At 46.2% G+C, this 23,869-nt stretch overlaps 1 protein-coding gene across 2 annotated transcripts in view; it reads left to right on the top strand.

The window, feature by feature from the left end:
* Positions 1-23,869, top strand: part of AMER2 (APC membrane recruitment protein 2) — a 31,957-nt gene extending 8,088 nt beyond the window's left edge. The window contains exons 1-2 of one of the 2 annotated variants that reach the window (XM_080376393.1): positions 1-2,958; positions 10,113-23,869. The exon at positions 1-2,958 is cut by the window's left edge and continues 8,088 nt beyond it. In XM_080376393.1, coding sequence (XP_080232519.1) covers positions 12,193-15,372 — 3,180 coding nt within the window. In that variant the 5' untranslated portion in view covers positions 1-2,958; positions 10,113-12,192 and the 3' untranslated portion in view covers positions 15,373-23,869. The other variant, XM_080376394.1, reaches the window with a different exon arrangement.

Genomic DNA, 23,869 nt, shown 5'->3' with positions numbered 1-23,869 from the left:
TTAAGAGTATCCTGTGTCATTCTTGTTCTCTTTAATTCTTATTAAGTATAAAAGAAACATGATAATTATGTTACCATGATTATATGATGATGATGAAATATGATAATTATGTGCAAACACCTTATTACAATACAACAATTTACTATCTGATGCAAAGATACTTAAAATTTTCAGAAACATCTTGAGAATACTATGCTTTCTTAACTGGTAGCAAGTTAATGTATTTCCTTAGTGTAAATGACTTTTCACTTTTGATGTTAAGAGAAACTTCTCTGGAAATCTTTCTCCCTAGCTAGAAGCAAATAGCTTGCAATGCTTTATTATAATTGAACATCCATAATATTCAGTGTACAAAAAAAAAAAAAGGCTCTTACAAGAAATACTCTATCAATACTATAAATGATTAATAGAAAAGCATCATTCCCTTAAAATGCTTCACTATATTTGCAGTGCAAAATGCAAGTTAGATGCTGGAGTCACACCAAATTTACATTAGTGCCTTGTGCTACTGTGTTCTGCTCTATCTTATTTTATATGCGTTCCTATCACTATCTAAGTACTTTTCAATTGTTCGGTAAGGGAGCTAATTGATGTGATTTAGTCTTTTTCTTACCCTTTCCCTTTTATTTGTGCAGTGAAGTATTTTGGTAGGTTTGGTTTTCTTTAGGATACACAAAACTATTTACATAGGAGAAGAAAGAGGGAGAAAGGGTACCTTGCACTTGGAACAGAGAATCGTAGGGCTGAACATCTCCCCATGGGACTCCATTCCCATGGGACTCCCAGTCCCCATGGGACTCCGTTCCCGAAGCAATTGGGCTTGCTGATTTCTGAGGACACTGAACTGAGCCCTCTCCGACAGCTGCATTTGGGTCAGCATATTTAGGTTTTCACATGCCTCTGACAAGTAACCAGCTCAAACCCTCCTGCTTCCATGAGATAGCATCCTGCCTCTGCAGTTAAAATCTTCCAAGAGAACCGAAGGAGCAAAGATATAAGCCGATTCTCAACAGCTTTAATTAAAGCTGAGTTAAACTGGTTCACATTTAAACATCCTGGAGATACACGCACGATCCACACTTAATTACCGTAGCGCAGCCTAATGCCCTCTTCTGCACCCGCGGGCGGTGGGCTCATGCTCGGGGGGTTGGCGGGGGGGCCCTGGGGGGCAAAGCTCTGCTGGGCTGCTCCAGCCCTCTGCTGCCTTCTGCCCTCACCCACTGCTCCCGAGCCTTCCCTGCCCTCTCCCCACGCCTTGCCGAGGCTCGGCGGCCCTGGGTGAGCAGCTGCAGAGCGGAGGGAAGGCGGGGGGACCCCCGTAGGGCCAGTGCCGTGCTGCTGAGAAGAAGCTGCTTGTACGGTCACAGGGGCAGTGGAGGCTGGTGCTGCCCGGCGCTGCCTGCAGCCATATGGCTGCTCCAGGGGCTCCCTGGCACAGCCCCCAGCAAATCCTCTTAGTTCAGCTTCACCCTCTTTCTTGCCTCTTTGATGTCCGTCTTGCTTTGGTTCTTGCTCCAGTCTCAATTCCCACCGCAAGCTCTCGCGGTCAGATGGTGGTTGTACCCCCGGAGCGCTCACAGCCTAACCACGGCTCAGCGATAGGACGTTGAGGTTATACCTGCTCTCTGCACAGGGCTCTGTCCGGTGATGGGACAACAGGCACAAAATGGCCCACATCCATGCTGTTAAACCTTCTCGCCTCCACAAAGCAAGAGGCTGCATCCAGACCGCCTTGGCCTGCTGCTCTGATGCTGATCACAGGCACTTAACTGAGATGAACAAGCCCAGGGAGAGCAAAAGGGGCATCTTGTAATGAGTGGCACTGCCCGGGAGCAAGCCCCAGTAACCAAGAACTTAAATCTGCCGCTAACATTGATTCTTCTCTTTGATACCTCAGTAAGGTATGTGTTTGCCTCCATGTGTCACAGGCAGACAATAAACACAAACCTACTCTCCTAACACTGTTATGAGGATTTTTGTTAAAATTTAGATCAAGAAAATGAAAAGCACTAAATAAAATGTTCTTAGGTAGAGTGGAAGTAGGTGCACAGCCTTGTGTACCAGCAAAGGTGTGTTCACACTGTTTCAATTTATTCTATTCCTCAAAATCTAAGTCAGAAAACAAAAATCCCTGTTGATCCCTTTTCAGTTTTGAAGCAGCACAATAAAAACCCCCCCAAACATCTGCTAAAGCTAATGATTGCATTTGCATAGATTACATGTGACAATCCAGCACACAACAGGGTGTCCTGCCATGTAGACAACAAGCCACAAGGGATGATGCACTTTGGCATTTGTTGCCATAAGTCAGCTACACTTCGACAATAATAGCATCAGCTTGGTTCCAGGAGGGCTTTGGCTAACAGCGCCAGAGAAAATTCCTGATTGCCCCTAGTTTCCCGCGCCAAAAGGTGCAGGGCCCTCTCCTGCCAAGCGTGCAGGAGAGCTGGAGGAGGGAGAAAAGCTTTCATGATGGCACCCAGCAAAACCCTTCGGCTTTGGAGTGGTGAGGGCAGGACTCTGATGCTGCTGGGCTCAAGCCGAGCAGTGCGGAGCCCCGATCCCCGGCAGCACGGGCTGGGCTGGCCGCAGGCAGCACAGGGTGGCCGTGCACAGCCCTGCTCTCTGCCAGGCTGGGGGAGGGCCGTGTCATGGGGCATCGTGGCTGGATGCCACGTTGAGTTGGAGGGGAAAAAATGGTTCTTTTGTGTTTTCAGCACAGTGGTTGAGTTTTATGGCTTTGCTTTGTTATTCTTCCAGTGTTGGCTATGGACAAATACAAGATGACAATTTATATCCTAAAGCAAACTGGCTCTGATATGGTGCTACTCCTTTTCGCTTTGCTTAATTGGGCTAACAGAAAAAGACAACAGCTGCAATGGTGGGAATGAAAAATGCCTTTGCTTGTCCTGGTTTTGACAGCAATCAGCCTGACAAGGGATTATGAATTGATCTGAGGTAAGTGTTAGTAAAGGATGCAGTTTGCTGTCTGTTTATCCCCTTTACTACTTCACAGATACAATTGCATTTCAAAAAACTAATACAGAGAGTTATTTTGAGAGAGAGTAAACTCTTAGGCATGTTTAAGTAAGACCAGAGTATGAACAGGAGAAGAATCTCTGAAAAAAATGCTTTGGGACTTCTGTGGGTTTAGATACGTATGTATGTGTGCACATGTGCATCGTGAAGTAAGCAAGTAAAAAGAGAGACTGGCCATAGGCATGTGTTTTTGAAAAAAATGAGGTCATTTTCTCTAGCTCATGTTTTCCAAAGCTGCAGATCTGACAGTCGCAGGATGCTTCCTTCTGGCCTGATAATGCATGAGTTCAGGCTCTGCGACCACCTGTCAGCCTATTTTTGTGAAGCTCCATGGAAAACTGCACAAAAAGGATTGGATGATCTCGACTGTTTGACTGTCCCATTTGATACACAGTGACATCTTTTGGATTGGCACCTGGTTTTCCCATTGGGTTTTGCTAGACAATATACCCTGGCCAGGAGCCAAGAGATATGGGCTTTTCCCAACCAGCCAGTGACACGAGGCAAGCCTGTGCTGTTGGTTTCCAGTTTGCTCGCCCCTCGTCCCGATCCAGCGCTGTGGAGCTTGGTGAGAGTTCTGCCCTTGTCCTTTGTAGATGCCAAATTGTAGATGCTATTGCGTGTGGAAACACCACTGAGGAGAGCCCTCCGGGTCCCAGGAGACTGGGGGCTGCTTGCTTTGCATCCCAGGTACCCAACCAGCCAACTCAAAGGGCCTAATCCTACATTCCTTAAATGCTCCTTGTACAAATGGTGCTTCTCTGGAAACCTATTTTGACCGAGCAAGAAGAAGAGCAGGAGTGGAAGTCCCAGTGATTATTCCTTTTGGTACTAATCTATTCTTAAACTGAACTGTACTCTTCAGATATTTTAGCAAAACTGTCATAAATCAACACCCACTGCTTCGTTTCCCTTAGTGATGAAAAAAAAAAGGAAAAAGAGAAAACTGAAAAGCCGTCCTTTAGCTGACATTCAGTTAGAATTGATTGAGCGATCTGCTGTCAGAGCAACAGCTCCTGTCAAAAATAGCCCTTTGGAAAAAAACCTCTGGTGTTATTTGTATCGCGTGTACCACACAATGCTCTGTAGTGAGAGCAGGGCATCAGAGCCCGATATTAAAAAGAGATCAGTGAAAGTGCTGAGTGGGAAATGAATCGTGCGCTTCTCGACAAGCTACCAGTGTCCCTATGACTGCCTCCAGCTAATGAGCTCACTGATGTGTATCAAGGCATCATTTTTAGAAAGAACAAGCGGGGTCAGATTTCTTCAGAAACTCTCACAGCTCTGAGGGACTGATACAACCAAAATCCAGGCTGCACCAAGCCTTTCTCGGGGTGTAACTTTGACCAGACTCCCAGTCCTGCAAACTCCTGACCATCTAAGGTAGCTCCCCTGGTGCAAGAAATAGACATCACCACGTGCACGTATGTCAAGCAATGCACATGCTTGCATTAGAGGTGATAGAAAATGTTTTATTTCTGTGTAACAACATTTTCCCCAAGTGGAAAAACTGAAAGCTGAGAAATGTTGGCTGATATTTCTGGGGAATAACTTAAAATCCATGTATGCTGAAATATTTGGAGAGGGGATGATTTGAGCAAACTTATGTGTTTTTCTCGGAATGCTTAACTTGGGCTCAGAGATTTTAGGATAAGATTTACCACATCCACCCTTAAGCTGACACGTGAAACAGGTCAAATAAACTGCATCCTAGGAATACCTGTTTTTTTGCCACATTAAAGAAAGGAGATTTAAGCTAACCAACTGCGATGCAGCTGTTTACCCTGAAGCTGGTTCAAGCATGGGGAGAGGAAACTTGCCCTGTGGTTTGAAACAGATGGAAACCAGTGGTTCCTACAGGCTTCCAAGGCATGGCCTAGTTTCGTGTAGCATCTTATATTCAACCCTTTTGGAAGCTGCTGAGACATAGCCTATTTCAAATACAAGATGCATAGTACCTATCTGCTTAAGAGCAGCTTGTATAGGAGTAGTTCCAGTTTTGGGGCTCCTAAAAAAAACCCTGACAGTGAATCCTGTCATTAGTTTTGGAAACTTGTCATAATATAAAGCACAATTATTTTTCTCCTCTCCCACCATGTTCCAAGGCCCAGATTTAGTCCCAAAGCTTTTCAGTAATTCCCTGGCAGTCTGTGTGTTTCACAAGTGCTCAGGTGTCTTTTCCCTCTTTTGCATTTCGCCTCCGACTCCTTTCCCCTGAGCCCAAGGACTTCCACACGCTGCCACGGTGCTAGCACCCAACCACTCCGACTGATGCTCTGCCCAGCGGGCTGGTTGCATCATACACCATGACAGGAGGGGAAAGGAAGGAAGGGAGACAGAGCACTCTTGACACCAAACTAATAATGTACCTATCTGTAACTGTAATGAAAGGACTGGGGTTTTTTGATCTGCAGCAGCTGAATCTAGCAACAGCCTCATCAGTGAACGGGAGAAGTATTTCTTATTTAAAAAAAAATAAACAAACAAAAACCCACAAGTAGTATGATGACATCTATCTAGGCATCTTATTTAGGGAGGCTGAATCTTTCACTAGGGTCTGGTTCTGACTTTCACATCCACTAACACTGATCAGAAGTATTTCTGCTGAAGTCAGTAGGAAGGTCCAAAATAGTACAAGGGTGAGGAAAAAACTCAGACATCTCCAATGCAATGAAAGTTGTTTGAATGCTTACCTCTCAGTAAGTGTCCTCATCCTCCAAAAATCATTCTCAACTGTTTGAAAAACACATTCTGACCCAGTATTCCCCATCGTCCCCCTAATCTACTTACACTCTCGTTTGGGCTTTTAATTAAATGTAGTGGGGAAGACCCTTTCCTCTTGTGGAACTATTGTCTGCCAGATCAGCTGGGACTGCACAGCCAGGATTTTATTTTCATTTACTTCTGAAGCAGAAAAACTTAACTAGCAAAATTTGAAATTTAAAAAGAAAAGTTTTTATTATATCTGGGTTATTGCAAACATCCAAAGAAGAAAGTGAATGGCTGTATATCCACATAAATAACCCATATTTATGCAATTTTTTTAAAAAATGGTTTTTGTTTCAGTTCAGTATGTGGAAGAAAATAAACTCACTACATTTCCAGTAATTACAGTGCAAGCAAATCTGGGATTGGGCTGGGTTAATTCTTAGAGATTCTAGCTACCATGTTACAGCAGGATTAATCTAGAGGGTTGGGGGTTTTTTTAATGCAGAAGGCTAGGACACTAACATATTATTAATTAGAAGTAAATCTGTCCCTTGAGGGAGTACAGGCACTGCCTGCATTTTTTAATTCATATTAAGCTTTAAGGCAAATGACGGATATTTTCCCCCTTTCAGCTTCTCAGTTGCTTTCTATTTCTCTGTAATATTTTTGTTTTGCATTGGGAAGAACAGTTGGATAACGCAGAGATCGTACAAAGACAATTGATTTTTTCAGTCTGTTGGCTGAACTGGAAAACATTCAATAATTTTCTTTTGGGTTGAACTTGTATTTTGCTTCATTTTGGGAGGGTAGTTGTTATTTTCCTTTTGCTCTTTAAAACAGCAAAACATAAGCCATTTATACAGAAAAGTTGTTTCAATAACAACAAACCCTACAAAAATCTCGAATGAAATACTCCTCCTTTCTCAGCTCAGATTGTTTACTTGATTTAAGAAACCCCATGTTGGTTTGCTCAACCTGAACATCCATTTCTTGCTGAACTTTTTTTTTGTCAATAAAATTGCACCCAGAAGAGATGCTGGGGCTGAGTGACAGTAATAAAAGAAAATCTCACAGTGGCCACAGGATTCCTTTCACATGCAAAGTTACTGTTGGCCTTTGCTGCAAAGATATTGACAGTGAGAACAAGAAGTATTCCTCCTCGTGAAGTCCTCACTAGCAGGTCTCTGGTCTAATACACAGTATTCCAGGCTCACGAAATGGGACTTCTTCCCATTTTGGCTAGACTGGAGCAGGGTTTAAATATGTAAAAAGTCAGTAGCTGTTTTTTCTTTCCTCCACATTTATGCTGCAGAAGGTCACAAGGATTTAGCTGTTCAAGAATCTGTACCTCAGCTCCTGCTTGATGTGATTTCCTGGAGATTTAGAGGACATTCTGGTGACTTAAATTGCACGGTTCTGAAGCAGCACTTCCAGATTCTATGTTTGTGGTGTTCAGACATAATTTTCTGAAAATAGAGTCCAGTTCTCTATTTTGAGAAACAGGTCTTGTTCTGCTCACTGTACAATTCCCAGTACTGCAGCTTTTCAGCCAATAAAACAAAGTAATGACAGTTTATTATCTCCTAGCAGACTGGAGATGTACTTTATGGGGACTTGTGCATCTTCCAGTCATGATGATCTTTGCTATCTGTACATTGCACTTTGCTATCTGTACATTGCACTGATACCAGATTTCCCCAGTGACAGTTTTTCATGTATTTATCAGGCATTTTCTGGTGAGCATGAAGCCTGTGCAGAGTTAGCAGTCTGATAAGAATGTAGGACACTCACTTTATCCCTCATCTTCTACTTGCCCTTTTTATTCTTTGTTCTGTATAATGCATATTTTAGATTCCTTTAAGAACCTTTTCCCTGAGACGTCCCCAAGTTTGAGTTCCTGAGAGTGAGGGTCAGCCAGGCTCTGACATGCTGAACTGCACATTTGTGCTCTTTGCACCTCTGCAGCTGAGGAGAGTTTCATTTGCAGAAAATGGTGTGGAAAATGCTCTGACCTGGGAAAACGGAGGGAGGAGTAACAAAGCAAATGGCTCCGAGGAGGTCCTTGCTGCTGCACATGGGCTGGAGAGGGAAGAAGGAAATGTGCAGTATTAGAGGACATGGATGTTTTGGGAGGCAAATGCAAACAAGTGGCAAACGTTAGAAATCCAGATGCTTTTCCCGTGTACCTGTATGAGCAGACACTTCCCGCTGACATGTGCTACAGCAGGAAGGCTCATATGGAAAATCAGGGGGACTCTTTAATCCCCCATTTCTTTTTCCGAAAACTTTTTGTACTGTTTTTGGCTGTTCTCTTTTTTTAGTCCCAGAGGTTCCCCAAGCAAATCTTAAGGTATCAGCAGAGATTTGACATTACTGATGTCCTCCTTAACGAGACCATTGATTTCATAATCCAGCAAACAGCATCTCTTCCATTTCCTGATACTGTAATGCATTGAAGAATTTATCGCTGCAGTAGCACACCCACCTAACTATGTAAGAAGAAACTGCGGTGTTTGAAGTAACTTTTCAGGTAGTGTGCCCGTTTTCCCTATGAACCTGTTATTGCTCTGGACCTCCCTGTACTCATCCTTAAATTCTAGACCCTGGCATGGTAATTATCTATGGCTTTTTAAAAGCCTGCTGACTTTCTCCCATCAGCTTCTGGGGTCTAGATGCAGGTGCTGTGCTAGCCAAAGTCTTGCAATTCTTTTTCTGCAATTTAGATTCACTGCTTATCATTAGGAAGACCTGCTAGTTTTAAATTGATGTAGCATCTTTGAGCCCCATGAATTATATATACACTATGGTGATGGTAGAAACAGAGCTGTAGAGAATGCTAGTTAAAAAAAAAAAAAAAGCTAGTAAAAAAAAAAAAAAGAACTGCAGCAGAAAATGGGTAATCTCTGGCTTAAAACTGAGCATACCCTGGGTAGTATGGTGAGTGAGCTGCTCCTGACTCTCTGGAGTCACTAAAGCTACTTAGAAACAAAGCATGAAGTGAAAAATTCCTGCAGAGATTTTCAGACATCTCTGTCCTGCCACCCTGTGCTCAGTGCTCCTGTTCAACATGCGAGGCAGCCTTGAAACACCAGAAAACTCTGGGGCTTCTGTCAGAATGAGGGACAAGATGGTTTGATAGCTGTCACCTCCATCACTAACTCGTACTCAGTGAACCCCAGGATTTTTTATTCAGTATTCATTCTGTGCCATATACTACACTCTCTGGGGGAACTGAGAGCGTCTGCCTGGTGTAATCCCTGGGGAAAAGCAGGGTGAGACTCTGGCGGCTGCTTTGTAATTATTGCTGCTGCTGTTTCACCTGGTGGCTCCAGCTGCCGGGGTGTCCCCCTGGCTTCAGCACTCTGGAGGGACTGAGGCTGGGACAGGACTGTGGCACCCTCGGCTGAAATGAAGCAAAGCAGTGGCTTCCTGAGGATCACAGCATAGGTCAGTGGCAGAACCAAGGCTGGGAGCTGGACCAGCAGTCCATGATAGTAACCTGCAGCGAGCAGCCCAAAAAAGCTGTAGGGTACATCCAGGGAACAAGGAGAGGACAGCCTTCACCTCAAACTCCTTAATTTCTATAAAAAAGTGTATACCTATAATGCTACATGTTTTTTAAGTGACCTTTTCTGAATGATTTTGTTATATAGTGCTTCTTGTCTGTTTTTCTTCATTTGTATTCATTCTAAAGATGAAAAAAATGCACCTTCAAAAACATCTCTTCCACAGACCCTTTTTGAAATCCCCTTCAGCTGGAATAAACCCACTGGTGTGGCTGTGTCACGCAGCTCAGCATGGCATCTCTTCCATCGTGTCAGATGCCCCTTGGGCTAAGCCAGGTCGGGGGCATGCAGTAGCAACAGCTCTCCCACCACAGCTGCTCCACTGCCCCTTGCCTGCAGGTCATCAGGAGCTCCCAGCTGGCTGTGGAGTCCCCCTGTGCTTTTAAAGTAGAGCTCCTCATTTGTTTTCACGTTGCAAGGTGTCTGTCAGCCTTTCTTCCCCCTTGCCAGGAAGACAGTTACAACATTTGTCACTGTCAGAAGCAGACTTCCAGTTCAGACCTACAGAGATGAAGGGAAGCCATAAAGAAATCCTTACCATAAGCCAGGTGACTGGGTTTAAAACCTCTGAGAAAAACAGTAAGCAGTAGGTATTGCTTACATAGGCTTTCCGTAAGCTTCCTAGAATGTAAAACCAGAAAGAATAAAAAAGGACCATGTGGAAGAAAATTTCTCTGGCTCCATTTCATCCAGCTTTTCCAGAATGCACCCTGGCTCACCTTGGAAGGCCTTTCACACAGCTGATCCCACATCCCTTTACAGTTTTGCAAAAATGGCACCATGTTGTTTGCTTCCCAGGGGAAATGCCAGCCAAAAGCAGGAGGCAGGGGAGTGCCACTCAACTCGCTGTGAAGTTCCCAGTGCACACGAGGACATGGGCACAACGGATGTGGCAGAGAACATTTTCACCCAGCCTCCTTGATCGTACAGCGCTTAGGTGCCCAAACATCCCTAGATGTAAGAGCTATTTTGCATGAATACAAACATCTTTCTGCATTCCTTTTCTTCAGCTAGGAGTTTGCGAACGTCTTGTCTAACACTTTTCCTGTTGAGCCCTGCAAAGGCAGGTTGACTGAAGCATGTCATGAGTTCATGATGAATCCATAGATGTTTTCAGGTTAAAATGAAATAATAAAATAAAAAAAGGAAAGAAAAACTGGGAATGTTTCATTTGTCACTTGCAAAAGTCAGTGGTTTAATATTTCCTTTTAGAATGATTATCCATTTCCAGAGGTACTTAAAGGTTATTAAAATCATATTTACAAATGTGCAAAAAGGATTGAAACCAAATGTGTGGGGAAAAAAATCAATTTGTCAAAGCATTTCTAAAGTAGTAATTTCAGGTTGACCTCAAGTCACTTTCCTCCCCTAACACTTGGATTTCAAGTTGACTGAAAAACAAACTGAAAGTCCAGCCTTTCTGTCATGGCTGCAGATACTCACACAAAAATAAAGACAGCACAATAACCTGTCTGTTCCATACAGCTGTGAAGCATTAAGTCATCTGTCCTCTGCCTTTTGTATCTCCGTATCTCCTTCCTTTGGACGGAATGCCTGTAAGAAGAATTGGTGAAATGTAAAGGACAGGTGAAATGTAGCAGAGCACCAGCACGAAAGCACAAAAATTGGTAAGTTCAGCCGTGGGGCAAGTCTTACTTTTTTTTTTTTTTTAACATCATCACACATCCATTGCACTCTGCCACAAGAGCATTTTTACCTACTTTTTTCCCAAGGTACATGACCAGGTTTTGTCCTTTCAAATTTCCAAATGATGCCTGGGTCTGTGTACTTGCATTTGCACAAGAGCTTTTGGTATTTTCTCTTTTTAATGAAGCTTCCTTCACCTGTCTAAAGAGAAGAAATATTGCCAAGTGATGGGGGAACCCGTGACATGGCACAATTGATGGAGGCACAGCCAAGGGGAGCAACTTACGCCTATGGGTCGAGGTTCTGGTCTGGAGGGTGGTCTCCACAGCTTCTGAGTGCTGGGCATGTTTATGAATTGCACTCTGTAAAATGTAACACTCCTCTGCCAAAATCTTGGCTTCTGTCTCATCTGTCCTTTCCTCTGCCTCTTGCAGAAGGCAGGAGAGACCTGTAAGTTGAGTGATGTACTCAGATTGCTCTTACTAAATGCTTGTAATTCTGAATGCAAATGGCACTTTTTATATATGAACAGAAAAGCACTAAATTCACTGGATAAATTATTCACAACAGATAATTCAATCTGCTCTCGTGGGAGAGTGCAATGAATGTCTGATGATATTAAAAAAAAAAAAAAAACAACAACCCCACACAACTAATTCCTCCAACCGGTGAAGTCAATGGCAAAACCTTTTCCTGACTTCAAAGGGAGCAGAACCTAGACCCAAGCTGGAGGGCCCACGTACGACTTCTCTTTAGTGGTTCTCTCTTTCATTTAGAGCTAAAACCCAGACAAGCGTTTCTGTTTTAAGGAGCCCAGGCTAACGCTGCGCAGCAGCGCCGGGCTGCCAGGGCACATGCATTATTGTTAGAGCTCCGGCTGAGAGCAGGTCTGCAGAGCCAGAGCACTGCCCCAGGCTGAAATAACCCAGCCGAGAGAGAGGGAGCCCAGGCAGAGGTGGTGTTTGGCCAGTCTGGAGCTCAGGGCAGGTGGATTTGGCCAGATTTGTGTCTTTTGGAGGAGGCTGAGGGGCGGCCTCATTGCTCTGTACAGCCTCCTGAGGAGGGGAAGGGGAGAGGGAGGTGCTGAGCTCTTCTCCCTGGGATCCAGTGACAGGACACATGGGAATGGTTCAAAGCTGCATCAGGGAAGGTTCAACACTGAACATCAGGAAGCATTTCTTTACCAAGAGGGTGGTCAGACACTGGAACAGGCTTCCTAGCGAGGTGGTCGATGCCCCAAGGCTGTCAGTGTTTAAGAGGCGTTTGGACAATGTCCTTAATAAGGTGCTTTAACTCTCAGTCAGCCCTGAATTGCCAGGCGGTTGGACTAGATGGCTGTTGTAGGTCCCTGCTCTATTCTATCCATGCTATGCTACTCCATGCTATCGTATCCTACGCTATCCTACGCTATCCTACGCTATCCTACGCTATCCCATCCCATCCCATCCCGCTTTGCAACTGGGACAGATCTGCAGCCAGCGAGGGGGTTTGTGCCCAGGGTGCCGTGAGCCGCCCTGACGTGGCAGCGCACCATGGGCACGGTTTGGGTGCCATGCCTGCACACCGTGGCGGCGGGCCTGGGAAGGGGCTTACGTGTGGGTGGCCGCGGTGCTCCCCCGCCCCGGCTGGGGCCACGAGTGGGGTGCGGGCTGGGCTGTGCCCCAGCTTGTGCCACCGCTCCCCTCCCTGGCCGTCCCCAGCGGGGACAGTGGCCTCGGGCACTGGGGAGAAACGGGGGCAGGGGGATGGCTCCTGGAGAGGCGGGAGAGCGGGACGCGAGGCGGGGGACGCGCAGCCGGCACCCTCTGCCCCTGCCCCGGGGGTACGGCCCTCCCGGGGGCGGCGCGGCCGTCCCGTGTCGCGGCTGCCGGTCCCTGCCGTGTGGGACACTGGCACCGACGGGCGGTCCCGTCCCGTCCCCCGCCGCGCGCAGGGTTTCGGTCCCGCGACGCGAGGCGCGGCGTGGCTGTGCCGCGGGGACACGGCGGCGGCTTCGCGTGGGACGGGGGCTGGGGGCGGCGGCGACAAGCAGCGACGGGGCCGCGGGCGGGCGGGCGGGCTCCGCCGCCACCGCCGCCACCGCCGCCACCGCCGCCACCGGCCTCTCGCGGGCACGCGCGGCGGGCGCGGCCTCGCCCCTCACGCGGGGCGCGCCCCCCTCCCCGGCGCCGCGGGGCGGGCAGCGCGCGCCGCCGCCGCCCCGGCCGCGCGTGGGGCGCGGGCGCGGCGGCGGGAGGAAGGGGCCGAGTTATGTAAAGCCCCGCGGCGCGGGGAGGAGGCAGGGGCGCTGCCGGCGGCGCTGCGGCGGCGCAGGTTGGTTCGGAGCGCGGGGGACGGCGGCCTGGCGCAGGCCCGCGGCGGAGGGAAAGCGGCTTATGCCCCCCCCCCGCGTTGCCATGGAGACGGGCGGGCGGCGGCGGCGGCGGCGGGGCTGTCAGTGAGGGACCGCACCGGGCACCGGGGCGGCGGCGGCGGCGGCGGCGGGGAGGCCGCGGCGGCGGCGGCGGCAGCGGCAGACATGGACTCGCACTGCGACTGTGCCGAGCCTCCGGCCGCCGAGCAGCCGTCGGGGAGGATTAACAAAACCGCCTTCAAACTGTTCAAGAGGAGGAAATCCGGGGGCACCATGCCGAGCATCTTCGGGGTGAGGAGCAAAGGCGGGGAGGGGAAGGGCGCCGGCAAGGCGGGCATGGTGCGGAGCCGCACGCACGACGGCTTGGCCGACGCCGTGCTGGAGAGCGGCAAGAAGGAGGAACCCGGCGGCGGCGGCGAGCCGCAGGGCAAGGAGGCGCAGGGCCGGCCGGCCGGCAGCCTCGGCGGCTCCGCCGGCGCCTCGGTGGCCAAGTCGCACAGCTTCTTCTCGCTGCTGCGGAAGAACGGCAGGCCGGAGAACGGCAAGGCGGAGGGCGCGGATCAGCGGGCTGGCGGCAGACAAAAGAAGGGGCTGAAGGGGATCTTCAGCAGCATGCGGTGGCATAAAAAGGACAAAAACGGCAAGGAGGAGAGAGGGGAAACCTCGGAGATCCCGTCCGGCCTCATTATGCCGGGCTCTCTGACCGCCAGCCTGGAGTGCATCAAGGAGGAGACGCCAAAACCTTTGTCTGAACCCCCCGGCGGCGCCGGAGACACCGGGCTGGAACCGCCGCGGGAGAAGCGCGGCGGCGGCGGCGGCGAGGCGCTGGGCTCGGCCGGGGAGCCCGGCGCGGGGGACGGGCAGCCGCGGGAGGGCAGCCCCCCGCCCCGGGAGGACCCCGCCGCTGCCGGGCGGCGACCCGAAGAGCTCAGCCGCGAGCGACCGGACCCGAGCGCCGGAGAGGTTGGGACTGCGAAGGATGCGGCCATAACAGGTGACATTCCAATAACGACTATCCCCCCTGTTGAACCTCACTGTGATAGCGGTCAAGAGACGGCAGCCGCCCCTGACCCTTCCTCTGTTGATCCACCCTCAGAGCAGTCCATTGATCGTATTTGTTTGATGTTTGCTGACGTGACTTCACTGAAAAGCTTTGACTCTCTTACAGGCTGCGGAGATATTATTGCGGACCATGAGGAGGATGTGGGCGGCGGGAGTGGCGGCTGCGAGAAGAGCACCCCCGGGGCCGGCAAGCTGGGTGCCTCCAAGAAGCACCCCACCATGGTGGCCTACCAGGGAGGAGGGGAGGAGATGGCCAGCCCCGACCAGGTGGATGACACCTACCTGCAGGAGTTCTGGGACATGCTGTCACAGACAGAGGAGACCCAGAGAGAAGGAGGAGGAGGAGGAGGAGGTGGAGGAGGGACAAAGAAGGCCGAGGGGCTGAAGGAGAACCGAGGTACCGAGGGGGCCCAGAACAGGGTGGCGGTGAAGCGTGGTGGCCTCCACCAGATCCCCATTCACCTCAACCACAAAGAGGAGCAGAAGGGCAGGGAGAAGGAGCAGCAGGAAGGTGTCCCGAACAGTGACGAGGGCTACTGTGATTCCACCACCCCTGGTCCTGAGGAGGATGGTTCCACAAGCATCCAGAAGGAGACCATCCCCAGGGACAGCTACAGCGGGGATGCTCTCTATGACCTTTACGCTGAGCCGGATGAGAACCCGCCAGCGGGACCTACAGATGAAGAGGTCACTTGCGTGCTGCGCTCCAAGCCCGTGTCTCCAATAACAACCGTTTGCTCCCTGAAAACACCCTCAAGCACAGTGAAGGACTCCAAGATACCTATCAGCATTAAACACCTTTCATCTTCGCATCCTGCCAGCCACGGGGCTGACGCCAGTAACAGCAATCATGTTGCACACCATCACCTGGCCAAGAGCGAGATGCACAGAACAAAAATCCCTGTCTCTAAAGTATTGGTACGCCGGGTCAGTAACAGGGGCTTAGCAGGGACAACAGTGAAAGCTGCCATGTATCAGGACAGTGCCAAAAAGTAGTTGAGTAAGAGGTGGAGACAAAGACAGACAGCAAGGTCGGTGTGTGAAAGTCTGCACAGGAGACCACGGATAATGAATTAGTTTTGCATCACCCGAGAAAAGGCACCTGAAAGGCTTACTTCGCTGTACTCCATGGGCCTGCACTTCTGAATCCCTTCTTACTGTAGTGTATGGCTGAAAATAACGTCAACTTCTTTTTGAGCACTTTTTTTTACATTTGTATCTTTTTTCTGCAGCACTAAACACTGGGGAGGTTCATTTTTACATGCCTTTTTGGAAGCAGGACTCGGATTATGAACCTAAATGAGCATCCTTCCTCACGCAAAGCAGTGCCATGAGGTCTTCAAGGAAACAGAGTTCCAAAAGGAGCTACACAGGAGGTTCTCCAGTACACTTACCTTTTAATCGTTTCTGGAGGGTAGGTGCCTGGCTCTCCGAAAAATGATGTTTGTTCTACAAGATGTTGGAAAAAATACCAAGCAAAAAACAACCAACCTAACAGGTATTTTACCTGCTGTAGGAACGAGAGCACTGCTCAGCAGCAGACTTGATTGACTTGCATGCAGTAGCTCACTAAGGAGTTAGGTGGACTTGTCTAACAGGAAAGCATATTTTTGTTTGTCTGTCTGTCTGGTTGGTTTTGATCTGGTCTAATGGACACCTGACATAGGTTCAGATGTTTACATCAATACTTGTCCGATAACGCATACAATCAGGTTCAGGGAAACATTTTACTAAATGCCAATATATACACACTGTTCACATTTATACAATAACTTGCTCACCGTGTGTAAATATATACATATTTTAGCAGATTTACTCAATGCTACAAATTTTTTATAGAAAAAAAAAATAATCACCCGTCTGTATTATCTAGAGTTTAAGCAAGAGTTAGTTTTTATAGGTAGATAATTTTGCAGTTCTAAAATGATAGAACTTTGTGTAAGTACCTTAAATTAGAGCAAAACTCTTGTTTTGTATGGGCTCATGCATCCCCAGATAAGTAAGTCTGAAGTGCTGATTTTATTCCAGTGGCGCATTCCACGGGTCAGAGCTGAGGTTCTGACAGCATTGCCACTGCAAACCTCTATTTTCAGGGGTTTAGGCAAAAGTTGCTCTGGGCTTAAACCTTGCAGAGAAGGAACCCAGGAAAGAAACTTGTTTTTTAATTATTATTTTTAAAAATATATAAAATTAGTTTTTGACTATTTAAAGAAAGTTTGGGTTCTCAGTGCTTTTATTTTCATTCTTAATAACGTCAGAATAATTTTACTTTTAAGAGAGAAAAAGAAATATGGTAAGCTAGTGGTACATAAAATGGTCTGATGAGCTTGGCTCTTATGAGAAATGTATTAATGGCCAGGATGTTTTTTAATAGTGGCTACTCTATATGGGCATTGACAACATTTCAGAGAAGTTTAATAGGGTTTTAATGTGCCTGAGGACGTATTTTTATGATACACTGAAAAATCTCCAAAAATCACTGAAGTCTAAAGGTAAATGTTATGTATTTACAGAATATTTTGATACAAGTATTTAATCATCAGACCACAGTTAGTATAAAATATATGCTCCAGTGTATCTGAAAAATAATATACATTTTAAAAATATACATGTCTATATTATGCAGAGAATCCTAAATTCACATCATTGAAGCTAATGGGTCTGATCTTACATAGCAGTTGGTTTTATTGTCTCTTAAATTGAAAGAAAAAAAAGGAAAATAAATATACAGAATATGCATTTGAGGGATATTAAGGTTATAGATAACCATAAAAAGCCATGAAATGCCGTAGTAAGAATTGTATATATGTATATGTGTGGTTCACTGGGGAAATGACCTTGTAGTCACAAGGGTAAAATTGGCATCTAGTTCTGAAATTACTGCAGGATTTAATACCAAACTGCAACGCCCCGGCAAACAGGGAGAAAGTGTTAGATTTCCTGATCAGTCCCTGTTTTCATGGTTTAAGTAAGAACCTTAATACACTTCAAAGAAGATTATTTTATGTTTTCTTCCTAGCATATATGTGTGTGGTTTTCTATGTCCCTGCTCACACAGGCGTGTTGTACATATGCATGCGTAGTCAGAGCGCACCTCCTCCTAGGGTACGTGCACCTTGGGCGAAGGCGCCCACCCGTGCATACTCGCACTCATGTGAACACAGCCATGCATGTATGCTCCCACACACAGGGTGAGGGGATGCGCTCTAGATCTGTCTCCAGACATGCTGGCAGTGATTTCCTTTGCTTGAGAAAGGGATTTGCATTTGGCCTAACTCTGCTTGTGCATTTTAGAAAGTTAAAGCTGAAATACCCTCAAAAGGATGAATGTACAGAACATGTAATATTACCCTGGACCTCAGCCCTAAACCCAACATTCCTTTTTCTGTTCTTTTGTTTTTGTTTGACTGTGAGGGACGCATCTTTCCTTGCATGACAACTCCACATAAAAATCATAATTCCCCATTTTATTGTAAGGACAAATTTTGCAGAGATTTTCTATAGGGTACTGGAAGTTGAGAGGGAGGGAGGATGTGATGAGCTTGGGGTGGTACCGTAAAAACTGGAAGCACCGAGTACAGGTAGTAGGAGCGGTGCATCTTTAAACCACTAGAAGATAACCAGCTGCCATCTCTACAAGACTTGTGTGTGGCAGATTATTCATCATAGGCATTTTGTTTGCGTCGTGGCACGTCTGTATTGAGAAACCAATAGAGTGACACTAGACTAGCTCCCTCTCACTTAATGACTAACACGAATCATTATTAAAATGCTTTGGCTTCCCTTCATTTTTCTCTCGCTCCTTTGTTTTCTGCCCCGTTTCCCCTCCATCCTCTGCATGCTGGTGGGCAGCTTCTTCCTCAGCGCTAACCCCTGGTGCGGAGCGGGGAGCCCTGGGCTGGCAGCTGAGCGGGGAGTGGGAGGGCAGCCGCACTCCCTGCCAAGGCCAGGTGCTCCCCAGCCGTGCTCCCAAGCTTTCTATCGCATACCCAGTGTAAGTACATTTTGCAGATCTCTTGGCGGTTCGTTTGGCTGCTTGCTATGTACATATTTTAAGGACAATCATATCCTTAAAAGGAAAATGGGAAAGTAGCTTGTAGTAGGGCGTCAGTATTTTGAATCATTGTGACATACTGACGTTGATTCAGGGTAATGGTTGTGTGAGAGTAACAATACAATTTAATGCTCAAATTAACTCTGTATTTATAAAACTCACTTCTGTCTTTAAGCCATCTATGTTTTTTATTTTGAAAAGTAATAGAAAATTTGATATTTACTAGGGCTTTCAATTTTCATACAAATATATTTGTATAACTCCACACAATGCCTAAAACAATCACTGGAAGGAGGTTCGGAGGCTTTCTTAAGACCTGTATTTAATTCCTGAAAGATCCCTGTGAAATACTGTGAGATGCCTAAGAACAAATAGTTAATGGCTTGCTGGATTCAAAGGCTGAGACATAAGGAGGTAATAGTCCTGAGGCATTCTGTGGTGGTTTGCATTCTTATTTGTGTTACCCTGTTCAAGCGTGTATTTTCCTTGGCTTTGGTGGGTATCAAGGTAGAAATGGTGTTCTGAGTCCCAAAGATAACATTCCCAATGCTGTTGTCATTTTGATTTTCTTAAAGAATACTTCCCTGCATTTGTTTTATTTGTTATTTTGTGGTCTGAATGCTGCTTTGTAATTATCAGCTTGTATGTCATTCATAAAGGATTTTATAGGTCAGGACTCGGCATTTAGTTATATGTACTCTTTGCACTTTCAGGTCACTACTGGTAAATTTTGTATGTTCTTAGGATTTTTCTATATATTGCTCAGTGTTTTATAGCTATCTACAGTGATTTCAGTGGTATACATTCCTGTCCTGTGTATCAGCACGGAAGATTTCCTTTCAGTAGCATGAAATGATGTTTTCGTGGACTACTTTTGTCATGGTAGCAGTTAAGTTTCCTGTACTATCTGTATGTGTGGCCTGCAACAGACATAAAGGGTCTTATTTTGCCTGTAGTGCGTATGCATTTTGCTCTTGCCAGTAATAGGACTCAAACACACGTAGTAGATTTCAGAAGAAATTCCATGACTAGACTAAGAAAAATCTATGTTCAGTCTTATTCCATCAATCACCAGCATTTTCCTCATCCACTGTGAATATCCTCACCGCCATTCACGGTAGTAGAGGACTGAATTTTAAAGATTACATGCATAGATGTACACTATAAAAATTAATTCACTGATTATTTTTTAATGCATTTTACTAAATTATTTATCTAAGCTAAGTGAATATTGCACCAAAGTCTTCGAAACGTCTGATACAGATGGCATTTTCAGTAAGATGCTGTACATGCAGATGAGCCAAATTTACAAGCTTTGCTTAGCAAAGCAAAACGTGGTTGTTTCTTAAATTTGTAGTACTGACTGAGCTTGCAGGTCAAAAGGAGCCATTGATTCTGCGACATGGCCAGGCTCTGAGGGTTTTTTTCCCTGCTCTAATGGACTACTTTCAGAAAGGGCTTTTCAGCAAGATAATGGTATGAAAGAGACAGTTCACAGTAACAATAGACACTCACAAGGCAGATGGTTATCTAACAGCCACAATGGGGTACTCTAAGCAAGGTGGCCTGAAAATGTGTTTTGATAGTTATTGATATGAAAGGCTGAGGCTTCTGTCTTGGAAAAACAAAGTGATGCCGACTCAGAGATGCTGCAGAAGTGAGTCTTGGCAGAATTTACATGTGAGAAGCTTCTGCAGGGTTTGTTGTTGTTGTTGTTCGTTCGCCCACCCCCCCCCCCCTTTTTTTTTGGCTTTGTTTATGTTTTCATTACGATGACATAACCCCACGTGTCTGAGCACGATTGCACAACAACTGACTCTTCTGAAATTCAGTGCTGAGAATACACTGTCAGTTGTCTTCGGGGGCCTGGGACCGGTTCCTGCTGGACACTCAGAAGGGATGGAGTGATGGGACTCCCTTGTTACGAGCCCACATGCTGTTTACTGTGAGCAGGAGGTGTCTGAATCTGTCTTGCTCTTTGTGTTTAGAGGACAGTGTATTTTTAATTTGACTCACAGGAATTCCTTAGCTCATCATTAGCTCACATCATGTCATCTTCCTTGCGTGCATCTCGACTAGGAATGGTCAGCATTGCTTGGGCATTTCCTAGGTCCATTTCACATCCAGAGAAATGGAAGAACTTGTCACATGCAAAGGAGTAAGAGCTGTAACCACTTGAGCCATGTCCTGGGGGCCTTTTTTCCTGCAAAAGCAGCTTGCTAAAGCTCTTCTTGCCTTAGAGGGTTTCTCCATCCAAAACAGTGAGCACTATTGCCTGGGACCCCTTCTTTTTTTGGTCTGTCATTCCCTCTCGGCTGTACTGCAGTTGCTTAGGAAACTGAGATTTTTGATCTAGCCTTCCAGTACTAGAAAAGAGGAGCTGCTGCCAGTGTGTTCTTCAGAAAGTCTTTGCTCCTACTTCTTGGTCTTGAAAAAATGATTTCACCTCCAGAACAAGTGGCAAAGATACTTAAAATGGAGATATCTGCTGTGTGATCTCATACACGGGGATGAGGATGCTGAGTGCATTTTGCATAGAGTGGAGTGCATCCCTGCATTTTCCTGTTGTGGACAATTTAGCAAATCTAGCAGGGAAGCATGTCACTCTTGTAGGAGTGCCCAGAAGCTGTTTGTTATGGAGACTGTGCCCGGATTTTCTTTATCTTTGGTCAGAACTGCTTTTCTTTTTCCTTTCTGTACATGTTTAAATAAATAGAACCAAAGTTGTAGCGGAGAAAGGAAAAGGATATGTACTTCACAGGGCAAGGAGTTTATACTGCTAGGCTGAAAGGCTTGTTTTAACTGGCTAAAAGAAGATTGCTTTGCCTACTTTAACAGCACATCCAAGCAATGCTCTGCCATAGAGGCTAATCCAGCTATGTCCACAAAGTTAGAAAACTTGGCATTTGCCAACATGACAATCTCTTTCCAAGGTCCAGTTCTGCTGTGGCAAAGCTTCCATTGATTGCAGTAAGAACTGGCAAAGGTCCTTAATCTCTTAATCTTAAGGAAATAGGATGTGTTTCTTAAATTAAGTCTTCCCTTTTTTTAAAGATTAACGTTATTCAGGTGATTGTGCAGTCTTTTGTATTACTGTAGTAGTATTTTCACTGATCTGAATGCAAAACATGTCTTTCCTTTGTTTTTCCATCTTAACAAGCAGCCACTCCCGCACATAACTCCAGTGCTCAGCATGTTTAAATTACAGCTAACACAATCACTGCCTTCCTTAATTTAACTTGTGATGGCAAAACCAGGACCAGATCCTTTCCAGAGCACTAAACGCCCTGCTTATTGTGTCGTTGTTCATGTTTTTTATATGGTAACTAATGGTGCCTCCCTTTAATTATTACACAGCCACATTTTAAATCTGCTTTTAGGGAGAACGGTGCATAGGGAGTGAGTGGTAAGATCTTTAACAGATTTTTATTATTTTGGATGATGTTGCATCAAAACAGTTGCTATTTCAGTATCAGGTTGTTACCATGGGCTTTTTATGCAGATGCAACTGGAAGCTTTGAACATAATGTGCTTGTAAAAGAAAATTGGCTACATCTGCTTTGAATTAAGTCTGACCTTAAAATGTAAAAGCTACACATCTGGTGATGTTTCTTGGTTAATGGCAGTGAAGGGGAAACTGTGCCCCAACTCACCTGTACCCTGCAGACTGGGGGAGCAAGACATTGTCACTGGGAGAATTTGCTGCCTGACCCTGCCGCGTGGTCACAGCAGAGGGGTGCAGGGTGTCACCATGTGGCGGTGGCTGCCAGATTGGACAGCAGCAGGAAAAGCCAGGATGGTGGTGCTGTGCTGGTGTGGCAAGGCTGATAGGGTACCTGGGAGATAGGATGAAAGCAAAGGCTGGACCTCTGGTCCTTGTGGAAAAAGAGACTTAAACACATCTGTGACATTTAGCTCCTTTTTTTCATGCATTGATGCTGGGATTGCTGTCTAACTAAGTTAGGAGCCAGACTGTGTGAGTCTGGGTGTGCTGAAGCCGGTGCTCCTGCAATGAACTACAGCGTGACTGCTCTCTTCAACACCTGAGCAGTACTCAGTGCCTTTGTTTGTGAAGGTAGTTTTAGCACAGAGACTTCCACAAATCCCTTGTAGCCCAGCACCGACCCATGGCATCTCACTGCTCTTCCATCCTCATTTTGCCAGAGGGATGTGAAGATCCAAGCCCTTGGCAGGGTGGTGAGTGCTGGCTGCACCTTCGCAGCCCAAGGGCAGGTGGGGAGGGGTTGTAAGACAGGCTGTGCAGCAGCAGCACCAAGTCGCAGGTAGAGTGCAAGTAACTTTCTGCAGCACATGACTTGATAGAAGCAAGAGGGAGCAGGACTAAAGCTGTTGCCTTTGTATAAAGTAGAAGTAAATCCTTTGCCATGGGAGAGATTGCAACAGCTGGAGGAGATCTCAGTCCACCAGTATTTCCTCTGAAATCAGTGGATCTGTTCATGGTGTTGGTTGTTATTGAGTGAAGATCCCCTGATTTGGCCCCATCTGAGTTTTCCTCCCTATGTTTGTCAGCAGAGTCTGTCTCAGAAAAGCTCTAGGTGGGTTGTGGCCCTGTTGAAATCGGGGATGAGTATGAATCTGGTTGGTGGAAAATTCAGATTCAGTAAGTCCAGAAAACACAGGATGGCTTCAGTTTTTTATCGCAGCACAACTCTGCTTGAATATCATGGTGTGCCTGAGGAAAAGGTAGCAGGGACCGCTCCACGCTGCATCTGACAAACGGATGCTCTCGGGGTTTCCTACGTGCTGAAAGGGACATATGTGTCCTGTTAGAAGACACTTAACCTGTTTCTGTAAGACATGTTATAGCTGACAGATCACAGTTAATTACAATTTTCCCTCATATTTTTTGTGTCAGCCCCCTCCAGTAATGTAGTATACGACCTATTCAAGATAGTGAGCGAGTAAAGCCAGAACTCCCTGTTCTTATTTAAATGGTTTGCTAATAATCTGGCCAGTCTGTGTGCACCAACTTCTTCTTAGTGAAAATTCACTCCAGGGAGTGTCTTTATAACAGACTGTTAGACACACTCTGCTCCTTTCCACCTCTACAAACTTCGATGAGTATGTGTCTCCTCAAATCGCTGTATTCTTAGCGTATTTACAACCTAACTGATAGCAATAGATGTCTTTCTTCCCTGGCAGTTCACAAGGATATACTAATCAGTGTTTATTATGTTTTTAATTCTGTAAATATTTATTTTGGTACTCTGTGTATTTATTGGCACTGATTCTGGTGTTTGCTTATGTGTCATTGTAAATGTTGATGGTTTCAATAGTCTTGCTTCTAATGAATGTAAGGAACTCAGACTAACTGCACTTTTCTTCCATTCAAAAATCTTACAGTGAAAAATATTCCCACTGTCATATTATGTGTTATAATGAATACAGTTAATAAAATCAGTTGTCACTTTTCATTGA

Source organism: Falco punctatus (assembly GCF_963210335.1).
Source record: "Falco punctatus genome assembly, chromosome: 2".
Lineage (NCBI taxonomy): Eukaryota > Metazoa > Chordata > Aves > Falconiformes > Falconidae > Falco > Falco punctatus.
Note: the sequence above shows the minus strand (reverse complement) of the source record. Positions and strands in the feature narration are given on the sequence as shown.